Source organism: Tetrao urogallus (genome assembly GCF_951394365.1).
Source record: "Tetrao urogallus genome assembly, chromosome: 1".
Taxonomy (NCBI): Eukaryota; Metazoa; Chordata; class Aves; order Galliformes; family Phasianidae; genus Tetrao; species Tetrao urogallus.
Genome location: NC_136813.1, coordinates 41880977 through 41906275, shown reverse-complemented (window position 1 = coordinate 41906275; position 25299 = coordinate 41880977). Strand labels below are relative to the sequence as shown.

At 38.0% G+C, this 25299-nt stretch overlaps 1 protein-coding gene across 1 annotated transcript in view; it reads left to right on the top strand.

Moving 5' to 3' along the window:
• MYCBP2 (MYC binding protein 2) overlaps nucleotides 1-25299 on the top strand; it is a gene marked incomplete at both ends in the record, with an annotated part of 201920 nt that overhangs the window by 45864 nt on the left and 130757 nt on the right. The window contains 13 exons of the mRNA XM_079534526.1: nucleotides 1827-2023; nucleotides 2234-2476; nucleotides 2725-2796; nucleotides 3817-3913; nucleotides 7921-7994; nucleotides 8784-8922; nucleotides 9668-9744; nucleotides 10258-10462; nucleotides 13884-14048; nucleotides 14722-14880; nucleotides 15642-15846; nucleotides 17755-17900; nucleotides 20475-20576. Of these exons, the coding sequence (XP_079390652.1) occupies nucleotides 1827-2023; nucleotides 2234-2476; nucleotides 2725-2796; nucleotides 3817-3913; nucleotides 7921-7994; nucleotides 8784-8922; nucleotides 9668-9744; nucleotides 10258-10462; nucleotides 13884-14048; nucleotides 14722-14880; nucleotides 15642-15846; nucleotides 17755-17900; nucleotides 20475-20576 (1881 nt within the window). The remainder of the gene's footprint in view (nucleotides 1-1826; nucleotides 2024-2233; nucleotides 2477-2724; nucleotides 2797-3816; nucleotides 3914-7920; nucleotides 7995-8783; nucleotides 8923-9667; nucleotides 9745-10257; nucleotides 10463-13883; nucleotides 14049-14721; nucleotides 14881-15641; nucleotides 15847-17754; nucleotides 17901-20474; nucleotides 20577-25299) is intronic.

Genomic DNA, 25299 nt, shown 5'->3' with positions numbered 1-25299 from the left:
TGGTGAGGGACCCTGTCAGAGGCCTCGTAGAAGTCCAGGTAGATTACATCCACCACCCTTCCCCCATCCACCAAAGCTGTCACTCCGTCATAGAAGGCCACCAGATTGATCAGGCAAGATCTGCCTTTGGTGAAGTCATGCTGGCTGTCTCAAATCACCTCTTTATCTCATATGTGCCGTAACTTAGCTTCTAGAAGGATCTGCTCCATGATCTTCCCAGGCACAGAGGTGAGGCTTACCGGCCTCTAGTTCCCAGGGTCTTCCTTTCTTCCTTTCTTAAAAATGGGAGTAACGTTTCCCTTTTTCCAGTCATCGGTGGCTTCACCAGACAACCATGATTTTTCAAATATGATGGAAAGCGGCTCAGCAACTACATCAGCCTCTATTTTAGAACCCTAGGATGGATATCATCGGGCCACATGGACTTATATACATTCAATTTCTTGAGGTCTCAGATCTTTTCCACTGTTACAATGGGACAGAAACCACTCCCCGCACCCTCACCTAGGGTGATAGTCCTATCACCCTATCACCTAGCCCATAGTCCTGGCAGATAGAATCTATCACCTAGCCCATAGTCCTGGCAGATATGGGAAGCCTGACCATCTGTGAAGACCGAGGCAAAGCACTAATTGAGCTTTTTGTGCAGCTTTTTCTATGTCTGAGGAAGCCAGCTCCCCATTAGTTTTCATTGGGGGGAACAAGAGGAACTGCTTAAGAACTGCTTCTGCATTAATCTGTTCCTGTGGCATAGTGTAATCCTTCTGGAATAGACTATACGAGCATGGGTCTCACACAGGGTTGCAGTTGCTGCCAAAAAACCTGGTCCAGTGTGTGCTCCTCTACATGGGCTGTGGTTCTTACCAACAATCTGCTCCTGTATTGGTTCTTCAAGGCTGCAGCTTCCGTCTGTCCACATCCACCTGCCCCAATACGGTTTTTCATGTGCTGCAGGCATATGGACTGCTCCACCATAAGCTTCTCTATGGGCTGCAGGGAACTTCTCTGGCACCTGCAGTGCTGGCTGCCCTCCTTCTGAATTGACTTTGATGTCTGCAAGGCTGTTTGTCTCACATTTCTCACTTTTCTCCCTCGGATGTTGTTGCTGTGCTTTTCCCTTAAATCTGCTTTCCCAGAGGCATAGACAGCATCACTCAGGATTCTGCTCTGTCCATATGTGCCCAGTTGTGTCCCTTTTAGAGCAGTTGAAACTGTCTCTGATCAGAGGCCACCCCTGCAACTCTTCGCTATGAAAACTTTGCCACATAATTTCAGTGCACACAAGAATTGAAGTAGATTTCTGTTCACGCCTTGATTCTTACAGATATTCAGCCATTCAGGCATTGTGAGCAGTACTTGAAAAATGGCATGTAATCCAAAATAATTTTCAAGCTGTAACTTGAAGTGCTTATTTCTGAAGAATGGGGGTGTGTTCTAATATGGGTGTAATGATCATACAGATTAGGCAAGACATGTGGAAACCCATATCACCTCAGTGATGAGGTAGACTGGAAGGCAGGTAAAGTAACTCCTTCATCACTTGTTGTTGTGTTCAGTTATATCAGAAAGACTTGAGATTTTTTTTGTTCTTCCTTGTGATTTATAGGCTTACTTTTTCTGGATGAAAAAGAAAGTCAAATTAAGGATGGTTAGTTTAAGCTTAGCTAAACAGGGTGCTTTCTTTTCTCTCTGAAAGTAAGGATAAACCTAATGACTGAGGAAAGATACCATGTATTTTCTAGGTTCAAATTAATTTCCTGTTGATTGGCAAATTGCTTATTATGGTTTTGTGATGTGTCTGTTGAATTGCTGTTCTTTTTTTGCAGAATCCCTGTTTCAGCTTCTTCTGGAGATAACTGTCCGTTGTACAGGAATGAGTGACAGTACAGGACAGTCCTTAACAGCACTTTCCTGCGCTTGCCTCTTCAGTTTGGTAGCTGCATGGGGAGAGACAGGAAGAACATTGCAAGCGATCTCCGCTATCCTCACCAATAATGGCAGCCACGCATGTCAAACTATTCAGGTTGTGTAATACAACTTCTTCATATCTGGAAATTTTATGTATCTGAATTCTGATATCTAATGTGCAAATTCAGTTTTTATTTTATTTTATTTTATTTTATTTTAGGTAAAAAGTAGATATTTCTTTCTGCCTCTTGAGTTGGAGATAGAACTGAAAATAGTATGTTTAAAAATAGGCATGGTTTTTCACTATTTCTTTTACTGTTTTTAGGTGCCAACAATTTTAAATTCTCTTCAGCGGAGTGTACAGGCAGTTTTGGTTGGCAAAATACAAATCCAGGACTGGTTCAGTAATGGGATAAAGAAGGCAGCCTTGATGCACAAATGGCCATTGAAAGAAATATCTGTGGATGAAGATGACCAGTGCCTACTTCAGAGTGACGGTTTCTTTCTCTATCTCTTATGTAAAGATGGACTTTACAAGATTGGCTCTGGATATAGCGGGACAGTGAGGGTAATGTTATTTCTTGTATGGTGTATGATAGCTAAAATACAGGTTTTTAAGATGACCCAATTCCACTGAGGATCTTTTGTAGTTTACAGTTCTACAATGTCTGTTTTTTTTTTCCTGATGATTTCTGTGAGTTTTACAGTATTTTGTTATAGTTTACTTTTCTCAATATGTTGCTCAGTTTATAAATGATTATTTATATAATTGTTATTCTGAGATTTGCTTAACAATTTGAATTTTCTGCTTTCCAGGGCCATATATACAATTCTACATCTCGCATCAAAAACAGAAAGGAAAAAAAGTCTTGGTTAGGTTATGCTCAGGTGGGTGAATACTTGAAACGTTAACACTTCCTCCCACTTGTTGTCATCTGCAAACTTACTGAGGGTGCATGCAGTCTTCTAGAGTTCAGTTCAACAAGATATTAAACAAGATATTAAACAGGACAGTCTGAACCCCTGGAGCTGGTCACCAGTGGGATTTAACTCCATTCACCCATAGTCTCTGGGCCTGGCCATCCAGCTCGTTTTTTTACCTGTGAAGCATATACCTGTCTACACCATGATAAGCTGACAATTTTTTCCAGGAGAATGATTTGGGAAACAGCATCAAAGGCTTTATTAACGTCTAAGTAGACTACATCCACAATATATTTGACTGTGTTAATATGCTCATTCAAAGTTATAAGTTAAAAAACAGAAATGTAAGCTTCAGATAGTTAAATCTTCTTTTAGAAGAAGCCAGATGAGCTGGTGACATGAGAAACTTAAAGACAAAAGCAAACAAGAAAGAAAACTAAAAAATCCACATATGAACATAGAGAAGATAATTTGATATAACAAACATTGATGTGGACTGCTGACTAGACAGATAATTTTGAAGAGATGAAGATATTCTACCTGTGGAAAAAATAGAATAGGAGATCATTAGTCCTGAATACATCCCTTCCACTAGGTTTGGTTGGGAGCTGGGAGGTAAACAATATAATAACTCACTGTAGAATTCTCTATTGTGGCTGCTGTCACCAAAATCATCACGTACTTTAAAGAATTTCTTTCATGAAGAGTTTGAAAAGCTCTCTCTAGTGGGAGTCAAGGTACTTAATTAATGTTTTTGAAAATTTCTCTAGTCTTTTAATACACTTACAGAAGCTGTGTATGAGTTATCAGCATGCTGATTGAAGTTTGCAGAAAGTGTGGAGAGTGCCAAATTTCTAGTTTTTATCCTACAATTTTTCTAGTGAAAAAAAGTTTAATATCAAAACAAAACTTTTTTTTTTTTACAATACTTTTTGATGTACTTGAGCATATTTTCATAGCAATATGTATTCTTACTTTTACTAGGGCTATTTATTATATAGAGATGTGAACAATCACAGTATGACAGCCATAAGAATAAATCCTGAAACTTTGGAGCAGGATGGTGCAGTTGCTTTGCCAGGTAAGAACCTCTAGATATGAGAAGATGGTTATACTTTACTGTTTTCATGTATTGTATTTTCAGGTAAGCAGAAGAGAAATCAAGATAGATTTTGAGAATGGAGAGAAACTGCTTTTTTATGCCTTTGATTTTCTGCATTAGACCAGTTTTAGTATTTCATTTAACAATCTTGCATCTACTCCAAATGCTACAGGAAGAATATTGTATCTTTAAATAATGTGTAGTTAGTTTCAAAGAATAGGCTGGGTTGAAAAGGATCATGATGATCATCTAGGTTCAACCCCTGTGCTATGTGCAAGGTTGAACTCTTCAACACCTGTAAAGTCTACACCTCAAAGCTGTCAGCTTCCTTTTGCAAATCATGGTGTAAACTAGTGTCATTCAATAAGAAAGCGTGTTTATGCTTCAGAAAGACACAAATGAAACAAAATATATTAATCTTTCAGTGCAAAATAAATCTTAAAACTGTGGGAACACCCATTCAAAAATACCTCAAAAATTTTTACACAATTGTATTTTGTGTGGTTTGTGTTAGTGTTGAAGTGAATGCTAGCCTTTGTACTTCAGCCATTGAACTTTATTTTCCTGCTTCTGCACTTATGCACAGTTACCTCACACTTATGAACAGATATGGCCTTCTTCTGGCTAGAGCAAATGTAAAGGGCTCCACTTCTGGTTATTTCTGTTTGCACCCAGTAGGAAAGTAACAGAGGTGTGTGAAGTATGTAATCTGTTCTGAGGAAACCTGAGTATATGCATAACTATAAATATTTATTACTATGTCACTCAAACCATATTAATCACTTGTAGCATGTTTTATAGCTTTGAAAAATCACACCAGATAGAACTAGAGGGCATTTACCCTGCTAACATCATTGTTAAAATTGCACAGCAAAATCGTGGAGCTAAGAGTCATAGAATGGCCTGGATTGAAAAGGGCCACAATGATCATCTAGTTTCAACTCCCCTGCAATGTGCAAGGTCACCAACCACTACACCAGGCCCAGAGCCACATCCAGCCTGGCCTTGAATGCCTCCAGGGATGGGGCATCCACAACCTCCTTGGGCAACCTGTTCCAATGCATCACCACCCTGTATGTGAAAAATTTCCTCCTAATATTTAACCTAAAGCTACCCTGTATCACTTCAAAACAATTCCCTCTTGTCCTATCACTATCCACCCTTGTAAACAGCCTCTCCCCCTCCTGTTTATATGCTCCTTTCAAGTATTGGAAGACCACAATGGGGTCTCCCCAAAGCCTTCTCTTCTTCAGGCTAAACAAGCCCAGTTCCCTCAACCTTTCCTCATAGAAGAAGTGCTCCATCCCTCTGATTATCTTAGTGGCCCTCCCCTGGAGCCGCACCAAAAGCTCCATGTCCTTCATGTACTGGGGGCCCCAAGCGTGGACACAGTACTCTAGATGGGGCCTCACAGAAGCCGAGCAGAGGGGGACAGTCACCTCCCTCCCCCTACTGGCCACCCATTTTTTAATGCAGCCTAGAACACAGATAAAGATGTTAAAGAGCACCAGTCCCAAGACAGACCCCTGGGGGATGCCGCTTGTTACCAGCCTCCACCTGGACATAGAGCCATTGATGACCACCCTCTGTCTGCAGCCTTTCAACCAATTTCTTATCCATTGAGTGTTCCACCCATGAAATCAACATCCTTCCAATTTGGAGATAAGGATGCGGTGGGGGACCATGTCAAAGGCCTTGTCAAGTCCAGCTAAATGAAATCAGTCACTTTCCCCTTGTCCACCAATGCCGTCACTCCATCATAGAAGGCCATCAGATTGGTTAAGCATGACCTTCCCCTGGTGAAGCCGTGCTGGCTGTCTCGGATCACATGCTCATTCCTCATGTAATCAAGCATGTCATCCAGGAGGATCTGTTCCATGTTCTTCCCAGGCACAGAGGTGAGACTCATTGGCCTGTAGTTCCTGGGGTCCTCCTTGCTCCCTTTCTTGTAAATGGGAGTGACGTGACCCTTTGTTCAATCATCTGGGATGTGACAGCCACGACTTTTCAAATATGATGGAGAGTGGCACAGCAACCACCTCAGCCAGCTCCTTCAGAACCCTGGGATGTATGCCATCTGGCCCTATAGACTCATACACATTCAGCCTCATGAGGCGGTCTCGGACCTGCTCTGCCCTCACAGTGGGGGAGGATTTAACCACCCCAGTCCTCAACTAGAGATTTAGGGATGCAGGGCTCAGGGACGTGAGAAGTACTGGAATCCTGGCCACCAGTGAAGACCGAGGCAAAGAATTCATTCAGTGCCTCAGACTTCTCTTCATCCGTTGAAGCCAGTTCTCCTTTTACATTTACCAAAGGAGGTATACTTGCTTTGACCTGTTTCTTCTGGCCAGTGTACCTGTAGAATGTCTTTCTATTATTTTTCACATTCCCCGCCAAGTTCAGTTCTGCCTGCACCTTGGCTTTCCTGATTCCACATCTGCAAGTCCGGATGGCTTCCCTGTATTCTTCCCAGGTGACACGCTCTTGTTTCCATGGCTCTTATGCACTCTTCTTTGTTTTTAAAGACAGCATCCCAGGGGATCTTGGCCAACAGTCCATTGAACAGCTTTATGTTCACTCTTCCAAAGTTCAGGGTCCTGACACCACTCTTTGCCAAGCCCACATCCCTCGAGATCATGAATTCGACCAGGGCATTGCCACTGCAGCCCAGGCTGTCTCCAACCTTAGTGACTTTGATGATCTTCTTCACATTGGTGAGCAGCAGGTCCAGCAATGCTTCACTTCTGGTTGGTCTGTTCAATACCTGGACCAGAAAGTTATCATCAATGGATTCCAGGAGCCTCCTGGACCTCTTGCAGCTTGCCGTGTGGTCTTTTCAACAGATATCTGGATGGTTGAAGTCTTCCATCAGGATGAGAGCCCGTGAGCACAATGCTTCCCCCATCTGAAGCAAGAAATGCTCATCAACAGTCTCCCCTTGATCAGGTGGCCTGTAGTATACTCCTATCACCAGCTGGCCTTTGTTAGACTCATCCCTAATTTTAACCCACAGGCTCTCAACCTGTTCATGACTGTTTCTCAGAGGGAGCTCCTCACAGTCTATCCACTCTTTGACATAGAGGGCAACTCCCCCAGCCTTCCTACCTCTCCTATCCCTTCTAAAGAGCCAATATCCCTCAATGGTGGTATAAAATAGCTGTTAAAAGGTGTTTTTGGAAGAGGCCTCTTTCCTGTGTGTAATCAGTGTAGGAAACACCTTACAAGTCCTGCAGTCACACTATCCTTGTTAGTAGCTCCATCAGCAGAACAGGATGAGAAGAAGAGATGGTATGAGGATATACTTTTAAACCTGTAGGGAAAGTGAACTTTTTGTTTTCTTACCTTTTAGTATGGACAGAATTCTTTCCTTACCTTTTTTTTCCTTGAAAGTGGCTGAACTGTTTTCAATAAATATATGAAAGTATACATGTTACAGTTTTTCAAAAAGCACTAGATTTTCTGCTAAGAGTTTGGCAAAAGCTACAAACAATAGAAAAATGAGATTAATGGTGAGAAGCTTGATTCTCTCTGTTTCTTTTCTTTCAGTAAGTTCCATATGTTGGTCTGAGTAAACTTTTCTTAAAGATAATGATCCATACTTAAAAAAAAAGTCTTTGGGGCATGGGAATGACTAATGAAAGACTAACGCTCAGCAAGATGGAAATGTAGCTCTGTTATAAAAATTTAGATTATTCCTTAAATGTAAAATTAAGATCTTCTGAAGTTAAATATTAGGGACACCCTCACATTTCACACAATGGAAAGAACTTCAGTAACTTGTAAAGAGACAAAAGAGTAACATATTTAATATACGTGTTAGAGAGTGGAGATTTTGTATAAAATAAAACCTTGTCTGAGCAGTATGATTTCTCTCTGTACAAACTAAAATTCTTGTAGTCAAGTTACAGTGAGAGTGAATTAGAAGGAGAGAACAGCGTCTGTAAGTTAATACTAATTAATGCAATGTACTTCATCTTTCACAGATTGTCATACTGAAGGGCAGAATATTCTCTTCACTGATGGAGAATATGTTAATCAAATAGCAGCATCTAGAGATGTAAGTGTTACATACAATGGGCAAATGATTTTTACTTCTCACATTATTCCTTTATTTTATAAAATGTACACAATTTCCTTTTTGTTTAATATTTGACTTTTTCTTGGCTAACTCAACTAAGGAATAAATCTGTGTAGCTAGAAGTCACGAGAAACTGCCATTTATGTCTTTTATATTTGCACAGTTTTGATTTGAGATGGAAAATAAGTTTTAAGAACAACTTAATTGCTGTTTTTGGAAAAAAAAAACAACAACAAACCTATTCTATTGGGGCATTCTAGCCAGTTTTCCTGTTAAAACAGCTTGTTTTTAACATGACCAGTTTAACTATTTCTTTTGTACTTGTTTTCTGTTGTTGTTGTTTTACAAAAAACTCACTTTATCTAAAACTTATTTTAGATACTATTTGAAAAAGTAAGTAGTCTCCCTTAAAACTGCAATTATAAATTTGAGTTGTAAATCAGGAGAAGCTGAGGGCTTAAAAAATGTGTGAATATATACGTGCATAGTTGTAAAAGCAAAATTTCTGTGATAAGGTTCAGAGCTAATTATTTCTGTAACAAATCACTATTTTCATAATAAATTCAAATATTTTATCGTGTCAGATACTTCTCTTCAGCTCATGCTGTTTGCCTTTCCTTCTTTTTTCCCTCTATACTTGATATTACTTTATCTGTGTATCTTCTGATAATTAAATCTGATATAGTTTTATACTGATGGTGTTAGGCTCTGAAAAGTAAATCACCGTAATTATTATTCAGTGTAAAGTGGATATTTTATTTATTGCAGGATGGCTTTGTAGTGCGAATATTTGCAACAAGTACTGAGCCAGTGCTGCAACAAGAACTGCAGCTTAAACTTGCAAGAAAATGCTTACATGCCTGTGGCATCTCACTGTTTGATCTTGAGAAAGACTTGCACATTATCAGTAAGTTCTTTTCTTTGAACGTTAATTATGAGCTAATAATTAAAATAAGAAGACTGAAACCCTGCCTGTTCCCTTTGTTTGTCTTCATTATGTGAAGGAAAATATAACTCCGTTATAACTCCATTATGAGGAAAAGCATAAATTTTTGAAGCAGCTTAAACACTCATTTTGAACCACAGTCTTTTTGTCTGCAGTGCTATCTGCAATTCTCCATTATTTCCCTTTAGTTTATAATAAGTATAACACTATTTTAAGCTTAGACTCAATCATAGGGCTCATATAACATGTAGTTAAGCTACAGAACTCCTTGCTCTGGGTCAAAGTTTACAGAAGTTACAAGGACTGCAGTCTGGATTCATTGGAACAAATGCAAAGATACTAATATATCTGGAAACCAAATCACTATCAGAATTTTTGAGATGCAGTGCTCCTGGTGTCTAAGAAGGTAGTTCGGAGAAATTACTTGACATTTGCTTACCTCTTTTGCTAATTCAGCTGTCAAAAGAATATTTGGCCATAGGGACCTTTTGTCTGACCACGTGCAGTTGCTCTTATGTTAGTGGTTTTTCCTCTTTGGACAGTCCATTACATCTAGGCCAGTAAGCCTTGTTGTGGTGGCAAAAGTTTGTTTCTCTTCGTGACTTTGTTTAGAACCTTTGTTTTGACAAATGCTTCCTGTTGGATTTAGGTTCATAGACTAGTCTGTGAAACTGCCTGGTAAAACTAATAGTTCCTTCTTGCACAGGTACAGGGTTTGATGAGGAATCAGCTGTCCTTGGTGCTGGAAGAGAGTTTGCACTTATGAAAACTGCTAGTGGAAAGGTACTGAAAATGTATTTCCTGGTTTTCATCTATTTAATTTGGCTGTTTAAGCATGACCTAACAATAAGACCTAATAAAAGATGCCTGTAAGTGTTCTCATAGGCTAACACACTCATTCCAGTTGTGGCATAATTCTAGGGGAAGCTTTTTTTTGTTCGTATCACTGGTTTTATATTTGTTCAAGTGAAATAGTGTGTTATATTACTGCTCATGTACTCACTTTGTTGAAAATAAGTTTTAAAAAGACATATTAAGCATTTTCTTTTTCTGTACCTAAATGATCAAATCAAACGAACACGAAAAATAACTACAGTACAGTAGATAGCACACTTCAAAGGAAGTAAAATCTGATAAAAATGCTTCCTCCATTAAATAAAATTTCATAGGTCTAGAATATCAGGATAAGTTCTGTACATTTTGAAATGTCAGTCTTTTAAAACAGTGCAGCTCTAAAAATGATGTACAGTGAAGTATTGTGGCATAACTGAAAATGATATACCATTTTTTTCCTAGATTTATTATACTGGTAAATATCAGAGCCTTGGAATCAAACAAGGTGGTCCTTCAGCAGGAAAATGGGTTGAACTACCCATCACAAAATCTCCAAAGATTACTCAGTTCTCTGTTGGACACGATGGTTCACATGCCTTACTTGTTGCGGATGATGGAAGTATATTCTTCACAGGTTCTGCTAGTAAAGGAGAGGATGGCGAATCAAGTATGTGCAATGTTTTCTTGATTAGTAGATGATAAACTTTTCTTTTTCATTTTATAGGGATGTTGTTGATACTTTCCAAGAACATGGAAGCATGCTGTTGGTGGGAGTTATCTTATGTAATAGATAAATGGTTAATATACCGTTCAAAAAAGTGTCCCTATCAGCATAATTATGACATATTAAAAAGATCAAAGGTGTGAGCACAAAAGCTGATTTTGTGAATCATAGAACCATTTGAGTTGGAAGAGTCCCTTAATCTAGTCCAACTAGTCAACTAGTACAACACAGCACAGAAGAAGCAGTCTAGGAGGTCTCTGAAGTGTATGGAGGATAACTTTCTGATGCGGCTGGTGAGAGCCAACGAGAGGAGCTGCCCTGCTATACCTGCTGTTTGCAAACAGAGAAGGTCTGGTGGGAGATGTGGAGGTCGGAGGCTGTCTTGGACAGAGTGACCATGAAATGATTGAGTTCTCGATTCTTGGTGGAGCCAGGAAAGGGAACAGCAAAACTGCTACCTTGGACTTCTGGAGGGTAGACTTTGAATTATTGAGAAGGCTAGTAGGGGGAATCCCCTGGGTTTCACTCTTAGAGAGTAAAGAGGTCCAAGATGGCTGGTCATTCTTCAAGAAGGAAGTCTTAAAGCCGCAGGAGCTGGCTGTCCCCCTGAACTACAAAATGAGTTGGCGGGAAAGAAGACCACCATGGATGAATAAGGAGCTATCCTTAGGTTATAGGCTTAGGGAAGGTTATGGAGTGGATTGTCTTGAGGGAGATCACACAGCATGTGTGGAACAACCAGGGGGTCAGGCCTAGCCAGCATGGGTTCATGAAGGGCAGGTCCTGCTTGACCAACCTGATCTCCTTCTATGATCTAGTGACCCATCTGGTAGACGAGGGAAAGGCTGTTGGTATAGTCTACCTAGACTTCAGCAAGGCTTTTGACACTGTCTCCTACAATATTCTCCTGCAGAAGCTGGCAGCCCATGGCTTGGACAGATAGACTCTTGATTGGATAAGGAACTGGCTGGAAGGCTGGGCCCAGAGAGTGGTAGTGAATGGAGCTAAATCCAGCTGGTGACCTGTCACGAGTGGTGTTCCCCAGGGGTCGGTGCTGAGGCCTGTCCTCTTTAATATCTTTATTGGTGACCTGGATGCGGGCACCCTCAGTAAATTTGTGGATGACACCAAGTTGGCTGGAAGTGTCGATCTGCCTGGGGGTAGCGAGGCCCTACAGAGGGATCTGGACAGGCTGGAGAGCTGGGCTGAAGCCAATGGGATGAGTTTCAACAAAGCCAAATGCCGGGTCCTGCACTTTGGCCACAACAAACCCCACACAGTGCTACAGGCTTGGGGCGGAGTGGCTGGAGGACTGCATAGAGGAAATGGACCTGGGGGTATTGATTGATGCTCAGCTGAACATGAGCCAGCAGTGTGCCCAGGTGACCAAGAAGGCCAATGGCATCTTGGCTTGGATCAGGAACGATGTTGCCAACAGGAACAGGGAAGTGATTTTTCCCCCTGTACTCAGCACTGGTGAGGCCGCACCTTGAGTACTGTGTCCAGTTTTGGGCCCATCACTGCAAGAAATGCATTGAGGCCCTGGAGCGTGTTCAAAGAAGGGCAACAAAGATCGTGAGGGGTCTGGAACACAGGGCTTATGAGGAGAGGCTGAAGGAGCTGGGATTGTTCAGTCTGGAGAAGAGAGGCTTAGGGAGACCTTACTGCTCTCTATAACTACCTGAAGGGAGGTTGTAGTGAGCTGGGGGTCGGCCTCTTTTCTAGTGTAACTGGTGATAGAACCAGAGGGAAATGGCTTTAAGCTGTGCCAGGGTAGATTTAAGCTGGACATTTGGAAATACTAGTTCTCTGAAAGAGCGCTCGGGCACTGGAATGGGCTGCCTGAGGAGGGGGTGGAGTCACCCTGCAGGTGTTCAAGGAACGTTTGGATGTTGTGTTGAGGAACATGATTTAGTTAGTACTATTGGTGTATTGGTGATAGGTGTATGGTTGGACTGGATGATCTTGGAAGGTCTTTACCAACCTTGGTGATTCTGTGATTCTGTGATTCCTCTGCAGTGAACAGGGGCATCCAGCACTAGATCAGGTTGCTCAACGTCCTATCCAGCCTGACCTTGAATGTCTTCTAGGATGGAGCTTCCACCATATCTCTGGGCAACCTGTTCCAATACCTTACCACCATTATTGCAAAGAAACCTTTTTGCTTATATCTAACGTAAATCTATCATCTTTAAGCTTTAAACAATTTCCTCTCATTCTGTGACAACAGACCATTGTTTCCTGTAGCTCCCTTTTATATACTGAAAGGCTGCTATCAGGTCACTTTGAGCCTTCCCTTCTCCAGGCTGAACAACCCCAGCTCTCTCAGCCTGTGCTCGTAGGAGAGGTGTTCAATCCCTTGGATCATTTTTGTGTGCTCTAAGAGGCTTATATCTCTCCTGCACTGAGGAGTCCTTTTACACTTTCAAGCAAAAATTGGATATTGTGTTTCAATAATGCTTTCCAATTACCTTAAACGTTGTTGAGTTTGAAATTTATCCCATTAATGTGCTCGGAGTACAGGATGTTAATTGTATTGCTCTTGTAAGAAAGTCTATGGATATCAAACTTACTATAATCCGTGGTAAACTTGAGGAGTCTTAAATGCAGACCTGCTGAAAAAAGTGCGGGACAAAATCATACTACTTCAATAAAGTAAGAGTAAATTTAAGAGATCTAATCATCTTAGGCAAGAAGATTTTAGAAAAAAAAAATGTACAAGCAGAAATTTCAAGATTTCTTCGAGCAGTTATTTGGAACTTATCTTTAATATAATTTAATTATATCTTTTTCTTATATATTAAATTAATATTCCGTTTCAGATGAAACAGTAGTTAAGTACTTTGGAGTAAATTGCTGATGCTGTTTTTCTTTACGTTAAGGAAGTTGAAATGGGTCTTAGCATTAGATCTGCATACTAGAGCATAAGATCAGGATCTTGATCAAGGTCTCTCAATTCTTTTAAAAGTTCAACTCTGTTTGTACTAATCTGATTCTCTTTCACCCTCTAAGTTGGATTAAAATGATGTGCACAAACTATAATTTTTTCTAATTTCTTTTAAAGCTGGGCAAGGTGATTGTGTTTCTGTCTGCAGTCTATGTGCCTATTTTCTGTAGATAGTTGGTAACTCGGCATTTAAAGGTTACAGTTGTCTGATTTGGATGCAGATTGATGGTCAGTAATAGCTGTTAGTTGTTTATTATGTTCTTTAGCTGTGTTTTAAAGATAGAGTGCAAGCAATCAACGCCTTTTTTTTTTTTTTTTTTAGTTAATAGTTATAAAGCAAATGCTACTGTGTCCTCAGACTTTTTTTTAATGTGGAATGTAGAATAACGTGGAATAACGTGATTTATTTATTTAAAGCAAAAAGCAGACGACAGTCAAAACCGTATAAGCCTAAAAAAATCATCAAAATGGAAGGAAAGATTGTGATATCTACAGCTTGCAATAATGGAAGCAGTTCTGTAATTTCAAAAGATGGAGAACTCTACATGTTTGGAAAAGATGCCATTTACTCTGATAGTACAAGTAAGCTAATATTTGTTTTAAGTGATTTCTGAAATAGAGTAATTTAAATTAGTCTGAAAGGCTTCAGCCTGTGGAAATTATGTTTGTATTTCTTACTCTCCTAATACTTTTCTGAATTTCAACCAGATATGACAGAAGGATAGAAAGACAAGACAGTTTTCTTAAGTTACATAAAAATATGGAGCACTGGAGAATGCTTGCACAAAGCGAAAAAAAATACATTAGTTGTATACTTAAAGTATCAGTTGTATATGTATATTAGTTGCATGTTAGACAGCCACATAGGAATGTCAGAAATGAGACATACTATGAACAAAGCATGCAGGAAACCAGGCCTTACAAGTTTCTTTACTCACAACTCTGCAGAGAAATTTGCTTGTGATCCAGCACATATAAATTTAAATAATTTTCTAAAGAAATAAAGTCCAGTGTGATTGTTATAACTCTTTCGGAATTGTTTTCATGAGTTGTTTTTGACTTTTTTTCTTTTTGCAGGACATGCAATCTAGGGCTAATTCTCTTTTCACTTCTTACCCTAGCACTTGTTTTCTCTGTCAGTTATTCTTCTACCTTACCATTAATTTAAAAATTGTCAGTGTTAGCAATTATATTATGGAAGTTTTCATCTCAGGTAGAAAGTGCAATCTACTACTCAACTATCTATGTCATATAGGTTTAGTAACAGATTTGAAAGGCCATTTTGTGACTCAAGTAGCCATGGGGAAAGCTCACACCTGTGTGCTAATGAAGAATGGAGAAGTTTGGACATTTGGTGTAAATAATAAGGGACAGTGTGGACGAGACACAGGCTCCATGAGCCAGGGAGGAAAAGGTAAGGAACCTAGGATTTTCCTTTTGTTTTATGCGCTGAAAAATATTACAAGCAAAAACGTATTTTATCTAATATAGTTCTGAATCTTTAGTTTAATACAGTATGCTTTCAAAAAAAACCAAAAACACACAAAAAAACCCAACAACAACAAAAAAGCATGCATGAATGTTTTTACTTCATCTCTTGGGCATTTGGCATTTTGCATGTATTAGTAAACTTAGCTGTGTAAAATAATTACTTCAGTTGTACTGGTGAAAAAGCTTTTCTGTAAAACAAATTAATAAAACAAGACCTTACGACTCTTTGTCTTACCATGTGCGTTTGTCCTAGTAACCAAAAAAAGTTCAACCATCGTTCTCATTTCATCTAGTGTCTGCTTTGTTTGCATAAACAGTGCATAGATTCAAGTCTACATCTTTCTGCATACATCTGAATATATCTCTTACTCCAAAATGCAGATATGAAAAATTTGTCCTTCACCTTTGCAGAATTGGAATATTTTATAAATTACAAGTAAACAATCTGTTACTTGTACACAGAATAAAAATATTTCATTTCCCTTTTAGTTGTGAAGCCTAGATATCAGCTCCAGCTCAAATTTGGATAGATTTCAGAAACTTAGTTGTGCCAAATAAGAATTTGAATCAGGCATTGCTAATCATTCCTTTTAAAATCTGATTTGTGTGTTTTCTTCAAATTTTCTTCATTAGCTACTAGTAAGCTCAGAAAACAGTTCTTTCTTGTTTCACTGTCTTCGTTAGGCTTCGGAGTTGAGAACATGGCAACAGCAATGGATGAAGATCTAGAAGAGGAACTGGATGAAAAAGATGAGAAATCCATGATGTGCCCACCAGGCATGCATAAATGGAAGCTGGAGCAGTGCATGGTGTGCACTGTTTGTGGAGACTGCACAGGCTATGGAGCTAGCTGTGTTAGTAGTGGTCGTCCTGACAGAGTTCCTGGAGGGTAAGCAAATATATGGAAATATACTTGCTATAGATGGTTGAACAGGCAAAACGTATTGAATTCAAACTAATCCGATGTATTCTTAAATTTAAATCTAAGATAATGTTATATCTGAAGATGGGTATGTGCGTTCAAAATCAGAAAGCACAAATACAAATTTACAAAACTTAATTTGTAAATAGCTTGTAGTGATTACATGTTATTTAATTCTAAATGCATTTTTTGCATTCTGCAGGATATATTTTGTTGTACTAAAAGGTGTTGAATATGGGCAGTAACATTGTCTGACTTGTGACAGACATGTCTCTTCAACGGCATTTATAGAACAGAGCTATTATCAGGCACAGTCAGTGTGAATTCATGAAGGGAAAGTCCTGTCTTAGTAATTTGATCTTCTATGATAACGTCAGTGGCTTAGTGATTGAAGGGTACCTTCAATTGAACCTTTCTAGATTTTGATAACAGTCCCTTGTAGCATCTTTTTGGATAGTTGGAGTTTAATAGGTTCATGTTACACTTAGTGGTGAACAGGCTGAATTCCAGAGCTCAGAGGTTTTTAGTGAATGAAGTTGCATCTGGTTGACAGCCAGTCACCAGCAGTGTTTCACAGGGCTCAGTTCTTTGGCCAGTTCTGTTCAACATTTCTATCAGTGATTTTGGATGCAGGAGTTTGGTTGCATCCCTAGCATGTTTGCTGATGATACAAAACTGGAAAGTTCTGTTGATTAACTCTGTAACTCTGGAGGAGTTAGAAAGACCTACATAGAGTGGAGCATTGGAAAATCAACAATGATATGAAATTCAACAAAGGTAATTTCTGGATACTGCACCTGGGACAGGATAATGCCAGACACAGATGCAGACTGGGAGAAGAGTGGTTAGAGAGTAGTCTTGCAGAAAGTCCTTGGGGTACTGACTGCAGGCCCAGTATGAGCTAACTGTGTGTCTGGGCATCCAAGAAGGCAAACCTTGTATCCAGGTGGTCAGAAGAGATACTTCTCCTGTTGTACTTAGCATTATTGTGGCCAAAGTTTGAATATTGTGTACAGATTTGGACATAGTATAAAAAGGATGTTAAGATATTTGAGTGTGTCAAGAGGAGAGCAACAAACTCATAAAAGGTCTGGACAGCGTGTCATGTGGGGAGAGGCTGAGAATACTTGGATTGTCCATTTTGGAGAAGATGAGGCCAAGAGGCGATCTCACTACTCTCTACAACTCCCCGAGCAGAGAGCCAAGCTCTTCTCCATGGTAACCAATGATAGAATGTGAGAGATCAAAGCTGCACCAGAGGGCATTGAGGCTGAACATTAGAGAAAGTTCTTTACTGTGTGAGTGGTCAAACAGTGAAACAGGCTTCCTAGCAAAGTGGTTGATGCTTCACACCTGTTAGTGTTCAAGAGGCATTTAGGCAACACTCTTAATAAGCTCTTCTGGTTAGCCCTGGAGTGATCAGGCATTGGACTTGATGATCGTTATAGGTCCCTTCCAACTCAACACATTCTATTCTGTTGACAGGGCTTTGGGATGACCTTTTTGTCCTACAGTAGAAGTTTTTATCTTTTCTGTTTGCTTTTATCTGTTACTAAAGAGTTGAGCTGCATCAAGAGCCACTGCTTTGCACTGCATGTGTTTGCCATTTTCTTGTATGTATTTTTCCATAGTGTGCATTTAATTAATTGAAAAAAAGTTAATGCTGAGAAGTCAGTTTGGATGTGTATTGTCAATGTACGCTTCCAGGCACAATGCAACAGCATCTAGAATTTAAAGTAGCTATATTATCTGTTAATCATGGGAAGAATTATGTTATAGGTTTGTTCTGTCTGTGGGCATGTATGTTTTAATTACCAAGGCATTAGTGATGCATGAAAATAAAAGGTATTGACAGAGCAACTCTGTTTGATGCAGAATCTGTGGCTGTGGCTCAGGTGAGTCGGGCTGCGCTGTATGTGGCTGCTGCAAGGCATGTGCTAGAGAACTGGATGGCCAGGAGGCAAGGCAAAGAGGAATCCTTGATGCTGTAAAAGAGATGATACCTTTAGATCTCTTATTAGGTAAGTGATACAAAATTATTAAGATGACTTTTAATTTTCTCACTTATTACACTTTTATTTCCAGTTGAGGTATTTTTATTTATTTTTATTATTATTTTTGTGCTTTTTTTCTTTTGATACTTATGTTTGAAATCTTTAAATAAAAGCAGTCTAGCTACAGTCTTCTGAAACTTGCGTTGGAGTAACAGGCGAATGTAAAAATAGGTCTGTTCTTTCAGTTAAGACTTGTTTTGCATTTTCATTTTTCTGTGTTCTGTGATGAAACTTTGTATCTCAACTAATGCAGTTCCTTCCTTGGAAGCAAATTATGGAACTTCTGGACTTACATGATAGTTCTAATATGTTAGTGTTAAAATATATAAATATAGCTGATCAAGCAGATTTATTTATTTATTGGTAATGTGGAAAAGTGGGATTGTTTTGGTAAGTAAGAAACATTTTAAACTTTGTATTACTGAAGGCATGAGTGTGCCATTTTGACCTGTGTGGTTAGGATGCTATTTCACTTGCCTGTTTTTGATAGCCTGACAGTATTTCAATGTTTTTGCAGACACAGAAAAGTTATTTCAGTGTTTTTGCAGACACTGTTTCTTGAGAATTTTTTTTCTTCTATCAGAAATGTTTGGATAAAATATATTGCCAGGATTATGGAGTTCACTTCAGACCTGCACACAAAGACACATGAATCATAGAATCCTTAGAGTTGGAAGGGACCCATAAAGGTCATCTGGTTCAACTCTCTTGCCATGAATAGGCATCTCTACAGCTACATTGGGTGGCTTGACTAGGTGAGCCTAGTCAAGACTGGTCTTGAATGTCTCCAGGGATGGGGCTTCCACTGTATCTCTGGGCAACCTGTTGAACACCAGCTTGAGTCTTACCTTTTTCTGAAATTCTCTGAAATCAGAGAATTGCATTTTTTTGTAATTTCTAATAGTATCAACATTATGGCTCCCAAAACCCGAAGCGTTAGTTTCTTTGCTGCCAATTTTATCATGAGATAAGCCAAGACCACACAGCCTAGCAAAATAAAAACCTTAATCCAACTCCCAGAGATGACAAACGACACAGCAGGAGAAATAAGCAGAAAGTGAGATGCTTCAAAATATAGTTCCATGAGAAGTCTTTTGTAGAGCTCCATAAGTAGGAAAAAAATCAACATTGTAACCAGCAGTTATCAAACTACCACAACACGCTGATTTAACATGCTCTGGCTTGACCTGGTGTTATCTCAACCCTTTGAGCCTCATGTTGGGCGCCAAATTGACTGTTGTGGTTTAACCTAGCTGGTGGCTCAGCACCGCACAGTTGTTTGCTCACTCCAATCCCTTTCCAGTGGGGTTTGGGGAGAGAATCAAGAAAAGCAAAGTAGAACTCTTGAGTTGAGATACAGCTATTTATTAAGCTAGAGAAAAGGAAAATAGTTGTGACTGTGTATATATCTATATATCTATCTATATAAATGTGTGTGTGTGTGTAAGTGTGTATATATATATACACAAATGTATGTAACAAGTAATGCATGAGCAATTGCTCACTGCCCCCCCGGCCAATGACCTGCTAGTTCCCCTGAACAGCAGAAGGCAGAGAGATGAACTCCCACTCCCTTCAAAACTCCTTTTGCATGGTGTCATATGGTATGGAAGATACCTTTAGCCAGTTTAGGTCAACTGTCCTAATTCTGTTCCTTCGCAGCTCCTAGGGCTGTTTGCTGCAAATGGCCTTAACTCTATACAACGCTGCACAACAGCAACCTTAAATATCAGTTGTGTTATCAACATTGTTTTTCTCCTGGACCTAAAAATGTAGCATCATACCAGACACTCTAAGGAAAGCAATTCAATCCCAGCTGAAACTAAGCCAAGGAGTTAAGTTTTTTGTACTTTCTTCTGCTTTGCTAACTCCTTTCTTAGCAGGATAGACACCCCTTGGCCCTATGTTGTGCCTGCCATAGTTTGAGGGGAGGACATTGAATTGATTGAGCCATATTTTCTTGGGGAAAAGCAAGAGTGCTTCAAGGTGCAGTTTTGTATTTGGTATCAGGAGCAGGATACACCTGGTCGGATAAATGTCAGAATTTATGTAAAGATGTATGCATATATTAAAGTAATTGAATGTTTTTTTTATTAAGCATGTAGCATATGATGGTGAAGTATTTAAGTATGTATTTAAAATGTTTTTAATATGTAACTTGGTTATATTTTAAAATATAGTTTACATTATATATATATTTGTATTTATGATTTATTAATAATTCTTTCTGAAGCTTTCTGGGGAAAAACTGAGATCCATGCTAATCTGCAGTATTTATAGAGAGAAAGTACTAATTGCTATTCAGTGAAGTTGGAACTGTGGCAGATTTGTGGAAATCAGGAAATTCAACAGTAGGGCTTAAAACTCTTGATAAAATTTGCTCATTTTTGCTGTCCTTCTCTAAATATTGTGCAAGAACTATATAAAGAACTAGTAGTAAGTAGGCTTTGGTTTCCATTTACTATAACTCTGTTAAGGTTTATTGCTCTCATAACAATTTTTAAAACTTTTTAAAGTGTATTGTTTTCTTAACCAATGTAGCTGTCCCAGTTCCAGGAGTTAATATTGAAGAACACCTACAGTTACGGCAAGAAGAAAAGCGGCAGCGTGTAAATAGGAGACACAGACTGGAAGAAGGAAGGGGTAAGTGACTTGATGAGAGCCTTGAACTGTCTAAGGAAACTTAGCCTATGTTCTAAGAATGGGAATTAACTGACTTTGCTTAAGTAGATGAGTGCATTAACGAAACAAAAATCAGAACCTAAAAAACTAGTTTGTTTTTATATAGCCTGATTTTGAAAAATTGTGAAAATCCATATGTTTGTCTAAGTGGAGAAAAGCAGTGTTTTATATGAATCGTAGAATCACAGATTTGTAGGGGTTGGAAGGTACCTCAAGATACCAAGTCCAACCCCCCTGCTAAAGCACGCTCCCTACAATAGGTCGCATGGGTAGGTGTTTAGGTGGGTCTTGAATATTTCCATAGAGGGAGACTATACAACCTCTCTGGGAAACCTGTTCCAGTGTTTTTAAATTACTTTACTATTGTCAATTTAAATTTTTTGCTGATTTGCAATTAAATAGTAGCTTTTATTTTTAATGTAAATGCTTAAACTGACTTAATATAGAAAGTTTAAAAGCCTGCAAGATCATACATTGCTCATTATCTATAGTATGAATTATTTATTATAAATTACTATAATTCATCAATGAATTTCTACAGTATAATAGTAAGCAAAATTTCTTGTTTTGCAAAATGAAATTTTTTTATACTTAAGTAGCCCAAAGCAATCCAGTATGTTGACTAAATTAAAACAGATGCAAAACACCGGAGCATTTCAAAATTTGCTTGTTTTCTGTATTATCTACATCAGGAATTATTGTTGGAATTTTATACATACTGTGTTCTAACAAGCCTTTGATACTGCTCTTGTTTTAAATATTTCAGAGTCTTAATCTGGTAAATAAATAAAGTTGAGAGACTTTAGACTGATAGAGCTGATATTTTAATGAAGTGTGCTGATGTGGTTGGTGACATTCTTGTGTGTTGAGAGGAGGAGGCAGCAGTGCTGAAATTTTGTTTTGTATAAGCTTCTGCTGTTTTGGCAAATACCATTTTGATTATGTCACTAATGTCTGATTTAAATTTTTAAAATAATGCATTTTCAGAATTTGCTACTGTTTTATTTATTTATTTATTTATTTATATTCCTGAGATATCAAGTGTGCATTCTGATTGAACCTGTTTTCTAGAGTCCAAGCCACCAAACTCTGTGGGGCAACTTTTGATTTTATTTCATCTGCCTTCAAGAAATTACTAGCTTTATCATAAGTAAGGAGCAACGGAGAAGAGAGAAACTATGGATATAGAGAAGGGCAGAATATTTATTTTATTTGAATGTTTGCAACTGATTTTAGCTTTGAGGAGTAGTAAGGGATGCTTTTATTCTTCTGTCTGCGTACTGCTATATTAATACTTGGGACAGCTAAAAATACTGAAGTATCTTAGAAAGATGTTGATGACAGAGCTGGGAATAAAATTTTCACTTGTAGGGGGAAGGTTGGAACAAAAAAACAGAGACCAACATTTCATTGTGTTTCCATTTCTGTGGTTGGAAATAGAACCAGCACAGCTTGTCCACTTTGTAAACTGTCTCTTAAACAAAGATATTCTGGATCTAAGTATGTTTCAGATATTCCATGTGTTTTTACTGTCAGTTTGATAGGGTGTAGAGGGACTGTACTTAAGGTGATATTGCTGGCCAGCCTGTTGCATACACCTGTATTATCTGTGTGAAAGAGAATTGTAATTCTGTATCTTTGTAGATACTGGAGTTGGTCTGGATATGTCTGGCTGAAAGTGTGCAGATTAATCTCCTTTTCAGAATGGTTTATGCTCTAAAGTTGAGAACATTTTATCACAAATACTTAGGAGAAATATAAATTCCTGATTTATACAGTCAGGTATTGCCAGATTAAAAATCTGGAGTTCTGTTAATTCTTCATCTAGATGCTGTAGTTTTCCATGAGTTGGGGGAGAGAGTAGTGGTGTTCCTGAGAACTCTTACATCATTCTTCTCTTTCTTGAGAGACACTGGGAACATTTAAATGTTTATCACATATTGATTTAGATACGCAAAAGTTTTGCAACATGAAAAACCGTAGATGATCACTGTTAAGATGCAAATTTTGTGTGTAATTAACCAAGGTTTTAGCTTTTGATGCCAATGCAGAAAGGAAAAAATATTTTCTTTCAATCTTCTTCTTCTTGGAATAATAATAATAATAAATAATATTCATTAATTTTAGTTAAAGCTGTTGAGTATTGATACAATATTAACTGAGGCTGCCTGCATTTGAACTATTTTAGATTATCCCAAAGTGTAGATAATTCAGTTATTTCAGTAATTAGTTTTATTTTGGTAGATCAAGTATTTAAATGCTATTATTTAAAATGCATTCATCAGCAATGGCATTGTTTGTTCATTGCCAAACACGCACTTAAATATGAATAAGACAGCTCTGTTCAATATGCAGTCTTTTTCATTTAAAATTAGTGCAGCTTCTTTCCATAATTTTAATTAATTATGCTGATGCTTTCAAGACCTGGAAGTTATATTTGTTTCTAAGTTTCTTAAAAACTTTTCACTTAAAGTTATATCAAAGTCATTGATGACTTTGTTTTTAAGAAAGCTTTCAAGAGGAAGTTGTGTATGTTTGTCCTCAATTACCAGAAAATACAAAATTTACATATGAAAATTACATTAGTATACTTGAGTTGGTGACTTCTATCTGAAAGGGATGTTGAGTACTAATAAAGACAAAATATAAATATTTCTACTTTATAAATACAGTTTTAGAACTCAGATTTGGTTCAGACTTTATTAGAACATTGTTTCATGTCCAGTGTTTTAGTTTAACTTATGTGTATATATATAGAAATGCATCTTTCATGTTTGTTTAACAATATGTAAATGATGAAGTGTTCAGAAGAGAGAAAGTGCCTAAATTAATATTATTAATACAACTTCTCTTTAAGCTTTACCACTTGTCAAATTGTCCTGTACACTCATATTGGCTTGTCTGTGTATCTTTTTCCCTTCAAAAGGTTCTAATGATTTTTCTTTCCCATCAGTTTTATTTATAAATTATCAGTAGAAAAGTTCTTTAAGAACACAGGAAGAAAAATGTAATCTGATGTTACTTCCAGTGTTTTGAACAAAAGAAGCAAGCTTAGCAGTGGGCAGTAAAACAAAAATTAACCTTAGTGTCTGCATCATGGTGTCATTGTACATGACTATTTCTGCAGGGAGGTGCTCCATATCTGAAAAAAAATGTAAAAGAAACGTGCACCTTAATCAGTTATCCCTGCCTTGTTAGGAATATTAAGATGTCATGTTTGTTTTTTTGTTCAGTTTTTTTTTTTTTTTTTAACCATAAAGCATGTAGTCTGTTTTGTTTTTTGATCACCTTTTAAGTTTGCCTACTGTTGAGCTGTTTTTTTTCTATATTAAGAATTTGTCTCCATATATTTTTTAATTATCTGTTTGGTTTCTTTTCTTACAAGTATTCAAGCAGCCAAAAATAGAGTTTTACAGTGGAAAGTACCCTCATTTACTAACTATGCACAGAAGAGCTGCTGTGTTTGAAAGAACATAAACTGTGAAATCAAACACTGATGAGTTAGGGAATAGCAGAATAGAGATTGCTTGCACAGCCTTAATTTTTACTGCATGTATAAGGCAGTACTTTCTGATGTAACTTCTGATCACATAATTTTGTATTGTGTTTTCAGGTAACCTGCTTCATTCAGTGCATTGATCTTCATCATATGGCCATTTGAAATCATTGATTTCAGTCTTTTTTAACCACAGCCAGCCAAAGAGCAGTTGTGTAGGGAGAGATACTAAAATAAATCAAATATGCTTAAGACAGAATTCAAACAGAAAACTCTGTGGAAGTTCTGCCTAAGTGCTAAGATGGACTAGAATGCAGAAGCACATATGCATATGTATGAACTTAATTTACTGCCAGACAAAGATCATCTTGAAAGGCCTGGAATCCTGTAGAACACATGGTTGGGGAGAAAAAAAAAAAAAAAAAAAAAGAAAAAAAAAAAAAAAAAAAAAAGAGCTAATCTTGATGTTTCTAGTTCGGGATGTTTGATTTGACAGCTGTAGAAAAACTTTATATAAAAACTAAAAGGAGAAAGTGAATATCATTTACATCATAAAGCAACTGATTTAAAATAGCAGCACTGTGGTCTGCTAGTGACTCCTCTTATGTTTGTAACCTGAGCTACTAAAAATAACTGACTAATAGATTATTTCTCTTACAGATCTACATTAGAGACTTCTAGAAGAATTTTTCAGTACTGTTCTTTTAACAAAATAAAGGAAGCATCTGATATATGGCTGCAATGTTACACCAGAGTAGTTAATAACACCTAAACTTTGCTCTCTTTATACAGATAACCTTGTTTGTAAGTAGAGAGCAGATAGGATCTTTGTAAATAGTTCTTGTGGTTTGTTTCCTATAGTAGTTAGGAGGGGAGGATGTCCTTCACAGTACATGACTGAACATGCAGGCTTCATAATGTAATCAATATGTAGGTGTTTCCTATTATATTCTCATTCACAGGTCACAGATCTAACATTTTCTTACATGGGTTTGATACAAATTATTAAGAAATGAAGAAATACTGCATTTAACTTTATTTTAAACTTGAGTTCTTCAACTAACTGATTGGAATTGTAGGATATAGAAATATCCAGAAGCAAAGATAAATTCTGCTTTGGTCAGAAGACCAGACACTGTTACAGAGCCATATTGACTAGGGGATCATGGCTTGGCAACTGTAAGCAGC